Below are 17751 nucleotides of genomic sequence, written 5' to 3' on the forward strand. Positions count from 1 at the left end.
ATCCAGAGGCTCCATGTTCCTGCTCACTGCGGCATCATTGTGACTCTCCTCCCTCCTCCAAAGGAGAACAGGCACAAATATCTTCGACTCTGACACCCCCTCCTGCGTTCTAGTGCTCTGCTCCTCATCCTATGCCATCAACTCTACACACATGCCAAATCCCTCCATTGTGCTAATCCCAGAGTTGGTGGGAGGTGGGCTAATGGGATGCGAGTGTCCTCAGACATTTCTTCCTTCTCCTGCTTGAGGGTTAATCTGGCCTGGGGAGGAGGAGGTGAGCAATCAAAACTGGGATCTGCATGAGACACGAAAAGAGTTATTTAAGTATAGCTTTTCTCATTGGGAAAGCAGCCTCTGATGCACACCATTGTATTTAATCAAGTTCTACCAACCCCATCGTTGCATTCTCAGTCATGCTAATGTATCCGGTGCTCAGTGAAGTGACAGCACGACCTCCACCATTAATACATCAAGGTATTCTCAACATCACTTTTATTATATGATTCACCATTGCCAACAGACCCCTGTTCAGGAACCCTGGCAATTTCTATGGCCAATTGTTCAACTGTCTGAATGGATCACAGCAAGGCTCACCTAGCCCCAGTCTGGAGCATTTCCTTAGTGTTCTTTGCCCGTTTAAACCCAAATGACAACATAAATTTATATTAGTTAGATATATTGTACATTTAGGGACACTTCTCTTCACTGTACCTGTGCATCACAATACTCATTTACATCTGCTCTATATCAACTTATATGAAGTGTTTACACACACAAGATTCAGTGCTGAAGCAGAGGTATATGTCAGGTCTGGCACCATCGCTGGATGTCCTTCTCTTGGACCTCTGTATGCATGAGCCAAGCTCACCTTGCTGGAATGCAGTATGTTACCGAACCTTTTCCAGCACTGAATCCAGGAACACACATGCTCTCCTGCTGTGCTTACCACAGCCTCAATTTGTATCCAGGACTTGTTGGTTATTGCAGGAGGATTTTGATGGCCAGCAGGCTACAGGACAGATTTCATTTTCTGGACCTCTTCTGCTAATACTTGAAGGTCCTGATCAAAAAATTGTGGGGCAGCTGAACCCAACCCTTCTCCTGTGCCTCCTCTATGTGACATTCTATCAATAAAAATGTAAAGTGATTAGAGTCATGAGCCATTCAGATTAGTGTTCTCATTAAATTTTATGTGCTTACATGCAATAACCATTTTTTATCATATTATCAATGAATGCTTTTAATGGTGTCCTGGAGAGAATGGCTCTACATAAGTGCCTGGTGCCATGTATATTGTGACTGTCTCTCCAAGACGGCATTCATTGCTCCTGGATGACTAACAGCCTTCCTGCATTCCTTCCTCTCAATCACAATGTTACGTCATGACAGTCTGGAGATGTGAGGGACCTAGTCAAGGATCAACAGTGCACATACATCCTGCCAAATGGGTGCCAAGAGGGCAAGTAGATGGGATAATGACCACAGCACTGTTTATTATGCATCCACTGAATCTTGGCAACTAACTACAACACTTCAGAATACCTGTACCATGTCCTGGTGGCAAGATGATACCAAATCTACAGCTGTGTGTTGAGAATCCACTCCATGATTTCAATGCTTCAGGACAGTGGACTGCAGAAACGATGACAATTCTCCCATTAGGGAAAGCCCATGATGGGTCATCTGCATGCAGCTCACAGTTGGAGAGGTTTGCATAGCTCACACTCACCAGACCAGTGGCAAATTTGCAGTTAGTGGGGCTCTGTGCTTAGCTTCATTTTTGCCCACCCTCCCACCCCTGGGCACCTCAGTCACTAGGACCCGAAGGCCAAAGCCAAGAGTATACACAAATTGATCAATGCTTCTTCACTTGTAAAAACATACCTGTATCAAATAAATATTCATTGATAACTGAAGACTATTTACTTCTATGTATGTTTCCAGTTCTGGTACAATGTAATAAATGATTTCTTCAAGTAATCCCTAATGTTGAAACACTTGTGCTAATTCTGACTGAAGATAAATAAATATAAGTCATGTGTTAGGTGAGATGGTTCTGAATAATGCCCTGAAATGTCTGCAATTATGCACCTTATTAACCTAAAATTATTATTGAGATTGAACAATTACCGGGAATCATTTGCCTTTGGGAAAATGCCAGATAGTGTGATGGAAATCTAGGATGGCTGGCACGCTTAGGAAAGCTGCACAGGAGCTCTTGGAATAGTGCGGGTCTTGAATGTAGCTAGGGACAGAGAGAGGGCATGGAAAAATTTGAACAATAAAGTTGAGCTTAGAAGAATTACTGAGAATGTGTGGAAAAACAACATGGTTTTAAGGTACTGTAGATTTTTTAATCAATATAATTAAAAGCCATCTTGAAAGATCTGGGAGAACAATCTGGTGACTGCAGAACATATTAGATAAACTATTTAGAATCTTAGTTATAAAAGCCAAACTGCAATCATCTATTTTGTCCAAACAAAAACATTTAGTCAATTATGTGTGGGTGAATGGATGTGTGAGAATGTGAATATGAATGTGTATCTGCATATGTGTGTACGTGTGAGAGAGTGTGTAAGTCAGAGTGTGAGAGAATTGTGAGTGAAAGTGTGTGAGTGAAAGTGCGTGAGAGAGCATGAGAGAATGTGTGTGAGAGCGAGAGAATATGAGAATGAATGAGTGCATGTGTGTGTGCGTGTGCGTGTGTATGTGTGAGTGTGTGTGAGTATGTGTGTTGATGTGACTGGCTATGTAATGCCAGGAGCATTAGGCTGGTCTTGCTACAGTCGGGAAGATAGAAGGATGGAAATAATGGAATAAACACATATTTAGAAGAAATGGACTGATGGACATGAAGACAGATCGATAGGAAGAAATGCATGTAAACTTACTTCTGAGGTAAAATTGGCTGCCTGTTCACTTAAATTGCATTGGTAAGATAGATGAAGAACAATAATTAACTCAGAAGGTTTTTATTAAGCTGTGTAGGAATGTAAGAGGGATGGGAGTTACCATCTTATTTTTTGAAGTGGGACTGGACTAATCAAGGAACTCAGTAAGTGTTGGATTTTGAAAGAATGCCACAAATCTGATTGAAAAAAATTAAAGTATTATCATGAATAATCTAGAAAATAGAACAATTAGATTGGTTAGTTATTTCAATAAAGGAATACCAATAATAATGGTATGTTGGAATCAACACTATTCAGGGTTCTTGTCTAGAAATACATTACTATGTGAATTCTTAGCGTATACTAAAATGATGTTTGGAGCTTGCACAAAGCTCATTGTTAATCCTGGTAGGAATTCAAGTTATTATAAAGCACTATGAAATATCAGACTGCGCCTAAATGATTAATTTTGTTCAAAATAATCTATCAAAGATCAGTAAACAACAAGTTAATTTGGCCAAAATTAAATTGTACATTTACATTATGTACAGTTGTAGTACTAATATAGAAGACTGGCAGAGCCTAAATTGATCTAAGTGAGGTTAAGGATAATGAGAGATCAGGTATTTGTTAATATTGTAATTTTGAATATCGATAATTAATGTTTGCAACTTAAATTTTTTATGGTTTATGCACCGGCATGTCACGGTCTGTGAATACTATTTTAAGCTAGGAGACATCAAACTTACAGCACAAACTAATAGTAATTAGTTCTGGATTTTTATGATGGCGATGATCACCAAAATGTTCATCTCTTAATAATTATCACCAACTTGACGCAGTTAAAGTTACTTGCCAGGTCTTTAGAGTTCAGAAATATTTCACTTGTGTTTACCTGTGTGTGTGCACACACCCCAGTTTGCAAATGTTTTGAAAGTCTCAGTCAATAATATTGAAAAGTTTGAAAAATAATTAGGACACAATTATCACTGGACTTCAGACAGTTAATAAATACATAGAACATAGAACATAAGTGCGCAGAACAGGCCCTTCGGCCCACGATGTTGCGCCGACCAGTTAAAAAGCAATGACCCTCTAACCTAAACCAATCCCTTTCCATCCATAAACCTATCTACGGATCTCTTAAACGCTCCCAAACTAGGCGCATTTACAACTGCAGCAGGCAGGGCATTCCAATCCCTCACCGGGCAGCTTTGGGGTTCTGATGAGAGCTATTGGGTTCAGCACCATGGCTGATGTTGCAAATCCATTCTTCTCATTCCCTTACCCCCTGCTCAAAGAGCCTTGAAGCATTAAATGTAACAATAGTTATTCCAGCCTCCACAGCCCAGAATACTCTAGACTTATCCAAGTGATTATAAATGATCAATTGTGGTGCTATTGTATTTAGGATCATTTAAAGTAATGCTGTTCCATTGAAGGGAGTCTCTGTGAATACAGAAGGGAATGTTCTGAGACTCATTTATTTTTGGGACCTCCCCCATTGTAATGACTTTAATTGGATAATTGATGTTGGCCTGTTAAAATATGAACTGCTGGATTAAGGGCCAAATTGATGGGTCAGTCAGGGAGCCTCTTGCTTTGTACATAACCAGGAGTGTCAGTTTCTCTGGGGCTCCTGGTGTAGGCTGCTCTGCATGTTGTTGCCAGACTTGTAAATAAAGGGATTTTGGTGAAGAGACTACAGCCTCCGAGGTCTTATTGCACCCATCATCTGGCTAAGACTATGGAGTCCATCTTTAAATACACAGATAAGATCTGTCCAATATCATCATCAAAGCCAGACTGTAATTTGATTTGATTTGATTTATTGTCACATGTACTGGGATACAGTGAAAAGTATTGTTTGTGGCATGCTATGCAGGCAAAAACATACTGCTCAGGAAGTACATAGGGAAAAAGAAAAAGGAAAGAATGCAAAATATAGTATTACAGTTAAAGGAAGGTGAAGATAAAGATCAACTTAATACAATATAGGACTGTTCAGAAGTCTGATGACATCAGGGAAGGAGCTATTGTTGAGTCTGTTGGTACATGTTTTCAGGCTTCTGTATCTTTCTACCAATGGGAGAGAGTGAAAAAGAGTACATCCAGGGTACGTGGGGTCCCTGATTATGCTGGCTGCTTCCCTGAGGTAGCGGGAAGTGTAGATGGAGTCAACAGATGGGAGGATGGTTTGAGGATGGACTGGTTCATTCACAATCCCTTTGTAGCTTCTTGCAGTCTTGGTCAGAGCAGGAATTATTTTACTGTTATTTTAACTCTGGATCTGAGTGGGGAAGCAATTATAGCTTTCTCATCAGATCCACCAAGCTGGAAGAGAAGCTGTGGCCAGAAGGCTCTCAAAAAGGTAAATCTTTTTACTTTTGCTTTTTCTAACTTTTCTCAGGGGGCCAGTAAGAGCAGGAGTGCTTCTGCAGGTACCACTATGAAAATCATGGCTTCTCTGGCCTCAATGTTTACTTGCTCCGATAACATGAGTGCCAGAGAGCATTCTTTTGGTCCCTAATGGCAAGTTCCTGCTGTCCAACATTGAGTTTCTGCACATCAGCTAATTGTCACTTGCAATTAGTTTCAAGCAGAAACATGACTGAAGCTGTGCTGTTGAAACCAGGAAGTTAAAATCTCCTGGGCCTCACACAGCCAAGGTTAGGGCAGTTTGATACACATTTCCCACCCTGATTTAATATCCAAACTCGAATCACTTTACTCTCTCCTCACTTCTCTCCCCAGTCTCCTTCTGACCTCAATCTTTCTCTCTGGCCAAGAAGTTTAGTTAACGCCAATAAGCAGTGCAAATGCTTAGAAATCTTACCCAAGGACATTGGCCTGAAACCTACTGAAAATTTGGTCACCGACCTCGTCAACATATATCGCTAAATAATCACCCCAACGTGGCTCAATTTTTGTGACCTCAGCAAAAATACCTGGCTCAAATCCAAAGCAACACATAGACAGATTCTTGGGGTAGTGGAGGTGGTAGATAAGCCTAGGCTAGCAACAGAAGGAGCTCCATATAATGTTAAGTTACCTATCTTTTAATTGTCAACCAGCAGACTCTTTTCAAGGCTGCTCGCTAGGCTAATGTACACTGAACAGAGCAGTCACAGTACATGTTCAGTCAGTTTCTGTTGGCTTTGGGAGTATGGTCCTAAAAAAGACATTAGTATAAGGTTTAGCATGTTCAAGCAGCTTAATGTCTGCTTCAGGCAAATGCAAAAATAGGTAGAGCAGTTGTAATGACTCAGGAAACCCAACTAGAAAAGAACATAGTTTATTACAGAATGCAAAGTAAAATCGCTACCATGGAAAACAAATGTAGTTCTTGCCTGGGACTACAATTCAGCAGGCCCAGTCCTGGGACTGCCTTGTAAAAGGCTTGGATAATGAGTTCCAGCTGGGCAGGCCATTGCTTCTTACCAGGGGAACTCGTACTCAACGAGAGCCACAGGGAGATCAATCAGCCATTCCCTATGAACCTCATAGGGGTTATCACAACAATACATGAAGATCACAGGGTTCAACTTAAGTGCTGGGATCTGACTGTACAAACCTATGGAATATAAATGGTCAGATACCCAAGGCAGGATGTTGTACAACTGAGCCTGTGGGAAAGCAAATATATACATACCTATATATATATATATATATATATATACATATGTGGTGTGTATGTATATATATATATATAGCTAGATTGATAGTTAGATAGATTTTAAACTGGCTTATGTTAGCTCAGCTATGTAAAACAATGACTTTTAAACAGTATAATATGGAGGGATGTCCCTAACTTTCCAGATGACCTTCTGGAATCTATGCTTCCCAAATCAAACAGTACCAAACTTACCATTCTAGTTGATCCTGTCTCTTTTAAATAAAGTGAAATAACACCAAATGGGCCATGCAAGTAACAAGGAAGATGAGAGTACATTAATAATTATAAAATGAAATTCACACAACCATCTATCTTCAATGTACTTGCAGTACTTGCACCATGAGCCTTCGTCCAGACTGGCTCGCAGTATGTTTAGTGTCTGTCAATTGTGAGCATCTTGTATTATCATTGCATTAAAGTCACCAGTTAAAGTGTGAGTTTCCATGTAACAGTTTTATCGCAAATAATTAACTCTGGTCAGGTTCATTAATTTGAAAATAGCTCTTCTTAAATACTAATAGTGCTCCACAATCAATTCAAAACCAGTTATCACGATTAAAAGGCAAATCAATGTGCTTATGTTCACATACTGTGGTTAGAACTATTATAAGTGTTGGATGTTTCAAAGACCCAATTCAACCAGAACTCTTTCATGACTTCTATTAGGCATTGAAGTGTATTGATAGTGCAGAGCACTCTCACTTAAAAGCATTTTGAACAACAGGAGCCTGGAAACAGATTAAATAGGGTTGTTTTTATAGTAACTGCTAAGCTTCTTTTTGACTACCATTAAGAAACTGTGACATTGTTACATGGAGCATGGCTCAGACCACATGTGCTTGTCAATCGGCCACTGATAAATGTTAACAGATTCAGCAGCTATAACAGCTCAGATTCTCCAATCCAGCTGCAGCAAATGGAGTTTTGGCTGAGCACCAAATTCGCCATTCTCACCGGCAGTAGTGGTGGTGTGAATGAGGTCGGAGAATCCCAGCCGACGTCAAATGGAAATGTGCTTTCAGTTTTTAACACTTATTGCAGTCTCACCATTCAGGCTTTGTCCAATCCGTATAACAGCATTGGCAGTGGCATCTGAAATTTGTTCGGTAAGAAGTTGAGCGTCGAAAGCAGTGTTGTCTTCCTCTAAGCCATTTATAAAGAAACTGACTCGCGTATTGTGTATCTGAAAGAAAGCAAATCAATACAAATGATTGATCAATCTTCCACCCATATATAAAATAAATAGCGGCTGGAATTCTCCATCCCACCCGCCACTGGAATTTTAGCAGGTGGGTTGCGGACAATGTGAAACACCATTGACAGTCAGGTGGGAATTTCTGGCTTTTTGACCAATGCAGCTGGAGAATTCTGCCCAGTATTTCTGATTTACCTTTGTTTATGTGTACATCTATCCGATTTTGTTTTTAATAAGTACCTGTATCAATGAAATCCAGAAGAAATGTTTTAACTTGAGTAAAAACATTGATTAGTTGTAACATCACTGCCACCATTTATAGATGACACTGGAAGCAACTCAAAGCCCTGACAAATTATACATTCATATGTATTGTAATAAATTAGTGGAAGTCGTTGCAACCCAATATCCTTTCAATACTAAATAAATAGAATTTTAAGTACATTTTAAAAATACATGGGAAGAAAAGAATGCCTAAGTTCAGCCAAATATTTAACTGTGATTCCACGTATTAATGAATAATTATATTTGCCTGTGATCTTGGTTTGAAAGCAATTCCTTATTTTTGTGGTCTTAATATGATAGCACTCCACTTCTAAGTAGCTGATTTAATAAGTGGTTAAAGAATCACAATAAAATGGAGGTAATTATTATCAGCCCATAAATTCTGATTTGTAGTAATATGTTTAGTGACAAAGTGTGGCAGCAATATTAGCTGTTACCGAGTGTTAAGGAAGATTCTGAAAATGTTTATATTTCCATCCAGAAAGCTTTTCAGGCAATATGATAAATACTTATGAGCTATGACATAGCGTTGATAGGTGGATACCATTATGAAGGAAAACAGCACACATATACATTTATAGAGTAAATGATCACAGAGTTCCAAAGTTGAATGGCAATATGGCAATTGGGCAGCATGGTGGCACAACGGTCAGCACTGCTGCCTCACAGCATCAGGCAACTCTGTTTGGGTACATTTACAACTCTAAATGTGTACAATCGGAAGGTATATAAGCGTGGAAGAATATTTCAGCTGGAAGGTAAATCTGCAGCACAGTGGTTCGCACTGCTGCCTCAAAATGCCAGGGACCTGGGTTCAATTCCCGGTTTGGTGACTGCCTGTGTGGAGTGTACACTAGTGTAATACATGGAATCACAGTTAAATATTTGGCTGAATTTAGGCATTCTTTTCTTCCCATGTATTTTTAAAATGTATTTAAAATTCTATCTGTTTGGTATCGAAAAGTTGAAACAGCTTCCACTAATTTTTTACAATTACATATGAGTGTGTAATTTGACAGGGCTTTGAGTTGCTTCCTGTGTCATCTATAAATGGTGGCAGTGATGTTACAACTAATCAATGTTTTTACTCATGTTAAAACATTTCTTCCGGATTTCATCAATACAGGTACTTAATAAAAACAAAACCGGATTGACGTACTCATAAATGAAGGTAAATAAGAAATACTGGGCGGAATTCTCCAGCCGCTCTGGTCTCAAAGCCAGTAATTCTTGTGGTTTTCTCTGGGTACTCTGGTTTCCTCCCACAGTCCAAAAGAAGTGCTGGTTAGGTGCACTGGCCATGAACTATCCATCTGACCTGGAACATCTCCCAACATTGTGACAATAACATGGCTCCCAACTCCTGCTGAATAATATGCTGTGGTTGCACTCAGCTGTCTCCACATCACTGGCTGCATTCTGCTTCCAGCTAGCCATCATTCCCTTCATTCCAAATCTCCATTGACAACTGTTCTGCCCATCAAGTCTACACCAACAGCAATCCCACCCACACCATACCCTTGTAATTCCGCATATTTATCCCACTAATCCCTCTAATCTACACATCTGGGGACACTAAGAGGCAATTTACCATAGCCAATACACCTAACTCACAGTCGTTGAACTGTGGGAGGAATCCGGAGCACCTGGAGGGAACTCACTCAGACCACTCTGATCATGTCACCTTTTAGTGTTCCATACCCACAGTTTGTGGCTAGGTTGTGCAAGTCACTAAAGAATGGGTCAAACCATTCACCCTGTGTTTAGCAGCACAAAATAAACATTGCCCTCTCAATAACACAATTTTTATGAAGAATGAAGTATGAGTGAAAGGCTCTGATGACCTCTCTGGTAGGTGGCCATCTCCTTGTTCATTCCCTGTCTTGGCAAACACATCATCTGCTATGCTCCCAACAGTGTAAAACGAAGTGGTAACTTGGTCTTTGTCCTGTTTGGTTGTGAGGCCTGAGGCGCTGTTATATCGGATAAAACATTTTCGCTAATTTTGCCATTGTTCAACCCGTCTAGGGCACTTAATATTTTGAATAGAATCTGATCGGGGTGCTGTAGTAGCAATTGCTTATCCAGATCCAAGGTTATCTTTTCCTGTGCTGTTTGTCCTGCCAGTTACCTGCCAGGCTTTATTCACTGGTTTCTGATACTGGGTCGGTCTCACAAGTCCTTTACTTGCTGAGCTGCACTGTTATTGGGCTTCACTTGAGGCTTTTCCCACCATCCTACTGTTGTTGCAATCACCCACCTATTATCCTCGGTTTCTATCAGGATTTTTCAGCTTCTTATTCTGGAAGGGATCTCAATGGAGGCAATTGTCTTTGTCGGATACATTTATTTACACACTAACTACTCACAAATTATAAATAGGGTTAACGTGGCTAGAGCTATCCCTTAAGATGTGACTCAGACATCCTTAGTGAGTGACTTTACTGTGACATAGCTTCTGTTGCACATGCTCAGTAACCTCTTATTAAAAGATAACCCATTACTCCACAGCCTTTTGGCTAAGATCAAGTGTAGTATCGACATGCTGTGCTTGGTTGAAGTCATTAGGTTACATTTTAGCTTCATTTGAAGCAATTTTTGAAAGCAGCATCTCAGTCTTTTGGCTAAGATGCAAATGAGTTCAAGCCTTGGAGGAGGAGCTATGCCTACTTCAATCAGCTTGGATCATGTAGATCAAGCCCAAGACAGGAGGTTAGAGCCCTGTTTTGTCAGCTTGGATCAGGAATGTCTCAACTTGTTGAGACTCTGAATTGGCGTTGATTTGATTGAATTGGAATAAAAACAAAAAAAAACTCCAAAAGGCTTGCAAGGCACAAAACAGGAATGTAACAGAATATTGTTTTGTATGCTATTGCAACACTCAAGAATCTCAAACCTATCCAGAAAGAAACAATTCTGCCTTATCAGAATTCTCTCCACCATTTTCAAAACCCACTTCTTCCACCACTGGCATTACGCGGTTACCATCTGCAGAATGCTTTGCATAAAGTCACCAAGGTTTCTTTGGTTGCACCTACCAAATGTGTGACCTTCACCGGATAGAAGGGTGTACAAGAATTCCACAACTTCCAGCCACCCACCAAGTCATGACACCATCCCAATTTGGGCGTGCAGCGCTATTACTTCATCATCAGTGGTTCAAAATGCTGGAATTGCATTCTGAACATCATTGTGGGAGTGCCTTCATCACATGAGTCACAGTGTTCAATATACAAGTCCACCACCATCTGCTCAAGGCAGTAATTGCTGGCCTTGTCCAAATCTCAAAACAGAATTTAAAAATAAATCAAAAAAACTTTTCTCATTAAAATACATGGATTTGTAAGGTTTGTTTGGATTTATTAAAAAAAGTCACTTATAAAATACAATAATTTTTGTGCTGAAAATATAATAATACAGCCGGATAGTCAGTTGTTAAGCTTCTTTTAAAGCAAGAAATCACCTTCCCCCTCCTTCAATTTGTAGAGCACATTCACAGCAACATATTAGCAAAAGCAGGCTGGATTTTTTTTTGCTCTGTCAAGGAGCAGAAATATAGATGAGCAAATAAATGCAAATGAATTCTGAAGCACATCATCCCATTTAGCCTCTATTCATTTCTTTGAATAGACATGGTAGACATGTAGACTTTTACTCTATTGGAGGGTTTAAGAAGTGTTTTATGTGCTGCAGGCTGCATACAAAAACTGCTTCCTTTCTTCAAATCTAGTACTGATTAACTTCTCAAGTAATTGTTGTCTGGCACACATGCACAACTGAAAGGATGGCAGAGGAGACGAGATTTAGTTTTCCTTGATATCCACTCTAATCAAATCAAGCAGGGCCACAAAATTGCATCTTTATGGATGAAAGCCCAATGAATGACAAGCAAAACAGAAAAATATGAAGGCAGTTCTAATTTGGGTTCAAATGAAAGATGTGCTTTTCACAATCAATAGAAGAAGCACAAGCCTACCTTGTTAACATAATTGTAAATATATTGTAAATATTTTCCAAGCCACTGCTTGTGTACTAGTCCATTTGAACAGAAAGCCTTGCTTTTATATGGGCTGAAATGGGGCATCAACAAAAGGCAGAGCACTCTGATTGTTGGGTCTTGTGACAGGCTGCATAAATAATGTGGAATATTCTTAATAAATTATATAAAAAAACTGAAACCTTTTAAATTCAACTGCATATAATTGAGTCTTACAGAGAAGTATAATCTGAATGACCGTGTTCTGAAGTAAGATGGTATTGAATAGTGTTTTTTAAGATTTCTGAAGTTTTAGAATCAACTCCATTGGTAGTTGCTATCGACAGGTTGCCAATTGTTTTGGACAGCTCTTTATCAGGCTGCCTTCACAGACCCATAACATATGTCTACAAAGCTTCGAGTGACATGTATGTTTTAACAAGCATCAGAGGTACCACTTTTTAAACATGTTTTGTTCTGCCTGCTGTTAAGGAATTAAGGCAGAAGTATTCATCATACAGGACTCGGGCCACTTGCACTTGTCTGCTTGCTGAATCTTCCACTCACTCTTTCTCTCAAACTCACCACTTCCCTCCCTGATCCTCCCGCTCATTTCTTCCCCCTCACTCGCTGCCTCTCCCCCACTCACTTCTCCCACCTGCAGCTTCCTTCCTGCTACCGCTTCTCTCCCTGACCTTCCCGCCCGTCAACTCTCTCGTTTGCCACTTCCATCCCAAGCCCCCTCAATTGCTGCCTCCCTTCCGCTCACTGCCTTTTCCACTCACAACTTCATTCCCCAACTCTCGCATTCGTAGCTCCTGAAACTGTTTTGCATCCTCCCTTTTGGTGGCCTTCCCCTGAGCCTTGGCTCACAGCAACGATTCAGGAGAAGGAATCAGTGATTTCAGAGAGATGGTTGGCGAGTGAGAGGGTGATGAATTGGGGGAGCTCAGGGAGGGAAGCAACGAGCAGGCAAGATTGGAGAGGGAGACAGCGAGAGGGAGGGTTGAAGGATTGGGAGAGTCAGGGAGGGAAGCAGCCAGTAGTCATGACAGCGGTGGGGCAGGGGGCGGGGAGAAGGTGGGTCAAGGATAAGGAAAGGTCAGAGGGGAAAGCAGCATGGGGGGTGAGTGACCTGCGCACACAAGTACACAGGTCACTGAAAGCGGCAACGTAGATGGAGAAGGTAGTCAAGAAGGCATATGATATGCTTACCTTCATCAGCCAGGGCACTGAGTTTAAAAATTAGCATGTCATGTTGCAGCTTTATAGAAGTTAGGCAGCACTTGGAATATAGTTTTCGTAGCCCCACTACCAGAGGATGTGAAGGCTTTAGAGCTGGTACAGAAAAGCTTTACCAGAATGTTGCCTGGTATGGAGGGCTTTAGCTATGAGGAAAGGTTGGAGAAACTTGGTTTGTTCTCACTGGAACTATGGAGGTTGAGAGGTGACCTGATAGAAGTCCTCAAGGTTATAAGGGGCATAGACAGAGTAGACAGTCAGAAGATTTTTGCCAAGGTGCAACAGTCAATTACTAGGGGGCAAAGGTTTAAGGTGCAGGGGCAAGGTTTAAAGGAGATAGAACATAGAACATACAAGGCAAGTTTTTTTTACACAGAGTGTAGTGGATGCCTGGAACTCACTGCCAGGGGAGGTAATGGAAGCAGATATGATATGACTTTTAAGGGGCATCTTGGCAAATACATGAATAGGATGTGAATAGCGAAATATGGTCCCCAGACGGGTAGGGGGTTTTAGTTCAGATGGGCAGCATTGTCAGTGCAGACTTGGAAGGTCGAAGGGCATGGTCCTGTCCTATAATTTGTTTTCCTGTTTGTCCTTTGATTTTTGGGACAGTTACATTTTTGAAGTGGTTTGCAAAAGAAGTTGTTAAATCACAGGATGTCAATCAGGGTTAGACACTGTCAGCATTGCCATCAGGATCGTTGGGGTACAAAGTGAGTCAACTGTGAAGGGAAATCAAAATAAATATATATGGCTGGAGGATGATAGAAATCCATTGATATGACAGCTGAATCCTTTATGAAGCACTGCACTTCAATGTGTAACAGATCTAAGGCTTCAAGTACTGGGAAGCCTCAACAACTACAAATCAAAGCTGTGTGCTAAAATCCCGTATCCTTCCAGGGATCGTATCTCTCCATCCCTATTCTATTCATGTATTTGTCAAGATGCCCCTTAAAAGTCACTATCGTACCTGCTTCCATTGTTTCCCCTGGCAGCGAGTTCCAGGCACCCACCACACTCTGAGTAAAAAAACTTGCCTCATACGTCTCCTTTAAACCTTACCCTTCAGATCTTAAACTGTGCCCCTTAGTAATTGATTCTTCCACTCTGGGAAAAAGCTTCTGACTATCCATTCTGTCCGTGCTTCTCATAATCTTGTAATCATAATCTATCAGGTCGCACCATAGTTCCAGTGAGAACAAACCAAGTTTCTCCAACCTCTCCTCATAGCTAATGCCCTCTATACCAGACATTATCCCGGTAAATCTTTTCAGTGTCTTCTTCAAAGCCTCCACATCCTGCTGGTAGTGCAGCGACCAGAATTGAACACTCTATTTCAAGTATGGCCAAACTAAGGTTCTATAAAGCTGCAACATGACTTGCCTATTTTTAAACTCAATGCCCCAGCCAATGAAGGCAAGACTTCTTGACTACCTTCTCCTTCTACATTGCCACTTTCAGTGACCTGTGTACCTGCACATCCAGATCCCTCTGCCTGTTGTTTATTTCTAGTTCTGCCATTACTGTATATTTCCTATCTTCATTAGACCTTCCAAAATGCATTACCTCACATTTGTCTGGATTAAACTCCATCTGCCATCTCTCCACCCAAGTCTCCAATCGATCCAAATCCTGGTGTATCCTTTGATCGTCCTCATCGCTATCTGCAAATCCACCAACCTTTGTGTCGTCCACAAACTCACTAATCAAACCAGTTACATTTTCCTCCAAATTATTTATATGTATTACAATTAATACATTGGAGCTGTGGGCACAGCTGGGCAGACTGGAACCCTATCTCCCCCTAGATGAAACTGACATTTCCTCTCTGTCAGAGATGGTAAATCTTCAACCTTTGGAGTCCAATGTGCCAGGCCCCTGCTCATGAGGACCTGTACAAAAGCCCAACTGTAGATCCAGCTGGGGGGGCTGGGGGGCTGGGGGCTGGGGGAGGGTGGCGGTTGATGGTGGATGAATAGCAAGAGCCATTCAACTTGGACTGCAAATCCGAGAGTTATATTTAAACGTCTGGTCTTGAATATGCACTAGGATCCCACCTGACCTGGGTGGGAACCCTTTCAGGGCCAGCAGCATGGCCTGGGAGGCTCAAAATGGGTTTGCCACCTGGCGTAAAGCCCGCTTTTCTGCCAACTCCTGATTATCCAGGCTATCGCAATTCATGAACGGAACTAGTGGGCCTGGAGACTACCATCCCAGCAGGGATGGTAGTCGTCATCGGTGTTAAAAGTTTCTTTCAAGACATCTGCTATGGATGCTTCATCACAATAACTGATCACAAAGCCATATTGGGACTTTTTAAAGACAAGGCAATATCCTTCATGGCCTTCACTTGGATACAGCATTGGGCCTCGTTACTAGCAACTTAAGAATACCTCCTAGAACACCGCCCCAGGACACAGCTAGCTAACACTGATACACTGACTCATCTGTTGTTCAGCATAAATGCTGATTCATTGCTAGCTGTGGAAGAGGTCGTGATGGCTCTCAATTATTAGACACCCTGCTAGTATCTGCAAGACAAATCAGGATGGTGAAGCAACAAGATCCAGTGCTATCTAACTTAGAATATATGACTCTGAATGGTGGATTCAGAGCGCAACCCTCAGAGGAAATGAAACCCTATCCGACGAAGGAAGACGAGTTCAGTGTTGAGGATGTTAACATCTTTTGAAGGTCCTGCGTAGTCATCCCTTGCTTTATGGAGTTACACCATGGCCACCCTGGGATTTCAAAAATGAAAATGCTAACCAGTCCTGATCCAGACATTACAGACTTGATCAGAGAGTATGATTTGTGCAGGAGAATCAAAAATTCCCCCCTCCCCCCACAGCCTCCCTACATCCATGGGCACGGACTGTTAGGCACTGGTACGAGTGCATGTGGACTTTATCAGGCTTTTCATGGATTCTATGTTTTTGATTATGATGGATATGCATTCCACATGGTTGGAGGTGCATCACATGAGCTCCACCACCTCCCATGCCGCAACTGAGAAACAATAACAAAGTTTCTGCACGCATGGGATATGTGATTGGTTTCTGACAATGGCACAGCCTTTGATATCACAGAGTTTCAGACCATCATGTTTTCCAATGGAACCAAACACATTAGGACAGTCCCCTATTACCCACCATCATATGGGTTGGCTCAACATTTAAGCTCAGTTTGAAGGAGCAACCTGCAGCATCCATAGAGTCCAAAGTGGTGCAATTTTTATTCAATAATCGGACTACCTCTCACACAACGACGGGAATTGTCCTAGCATAACTGTTAATGGGATGGATGTTTTGGATAAGGTTAAGCCTATTGTTCCCAAACCTGACAGGGTGGGTGAATTCCCAAGAAGAAGGGCCAGAAGGAAAGTTATGATTCTGCAAGGACAGATGACCGGGTCCACGTGAAGAGCTTCGGAGACAGCCTCACTTGAGTCTCTGGGATCATAACGGAAAAAACGGGGCCTGTGTCTTATAAAGTAAAAGTACAGGGCAAAGTTGTGAGGAAACACCTGGACCATCTCAGGAGTAGGGAGCCCGCACCAGTGCAGGCCTTGTAACCAGCTATGGAGACAGCTACCGCCAGCATCGGGCCATGACTCGAAGCCGACCCTACATCTGTTTCTCTGAGTGATGAGAACATAAATGCAATGATGGAAACGGAAGAGACGCATCACAACCGAAGCAGCAACTTTTAAATGTGCTCAGGGATGCCCATTTCTATGGATCCTGGAGTCACATGTAGACCAGACCGAGTAAGGATGGCAGATTTCCTTCCCTGAAGGACATTAGTGGATAGATGGATTTTTACACCAATCGACACTGGTTTCATGGAATTATCATTACACTTTTAATTGCAGGTTTTTTTATTGAATTCAAATTTCACCATCTGCCATGGTGGGATTGGCACCCAGGTCACCAGAGCATAACCCTGGATCACTAGTCCAGTGACAATCCCACTACACCTTTGCCTTACACACAGTTCATTATGCTGTCAGCCCGAACCTCTGCCTGGAAAGCTATTTAGATACCAAAGATTATCAGATGTTGGGTGATCATCAGAGTAACGTATTCTGGCATATTCCCCAGTAGTGAGGAGGTGTTTAAATATTCATTTTAAATTAAACAAACCGCTCCAAAATTACGAAAACAACACTGAGAATACGTGGACAAATGCAAATGGAAGCAATTACATTTTTTGATGAAATATAATAAGGTCTGAATAAAATATACACTCTATGTATAGGATTCCTTATCAAAAAATTATTATGCATTTAATATGTTATCAGTTATAGAGGAAACAATGAAAAATGAAAGTCAATTGGCATAAAGTTTGCATTTGGCATCCCAGAGTAACCAAAAGATGTTTACCATCTCTACTGTCTTAACACAGCCAACAGCTGATGAACAGCCAATTTCCTTTTATCACATTATTGCAGCCATGAAGAAACCCATTTGTTCTA

General features: G+C 41.3%; 1 protein-coding gene across 1 annotated transcript in view; it reads right to left on the reverse strand.

The window, feature by feature from the left end:
* The window catches only part of ush2a (Usher syndrome 2A (autosomal recessive, mild)), an 815153-nt gene that overhangs the window by 720273 nt on the left and 77129 nt on the right, over positions 1-17751 (reverse strand). Inside the window, exon 4 of the mRNA XM_080200528.1 lies at positions 7618-7753. Within this exon, the coding sequence (XP_080056654.1) occupies positions 7618-7753 (136 nt within the window). The remainder of the gene's footprint in view (positions 1-7617; positions 7754-17751) is intronic.

Source organism: Carcharhinus amblyrhynchos, chromosome 12 (genome assembly GCF_965287045.1).
Source record: "Carcharhinus amblyrhynchos chromosome 12, sCarAmb.v2.hapA, whole genome shotgun sequence".
Taxonomy (NCBI): domain Eukaryota; kingdom Metazoa; phylum Chordata; class Chondrichthyes; order Carcharhiniformes; family Carcharhinidae; genus Carcharhinus; species Carcharhinus amblyrhynchos.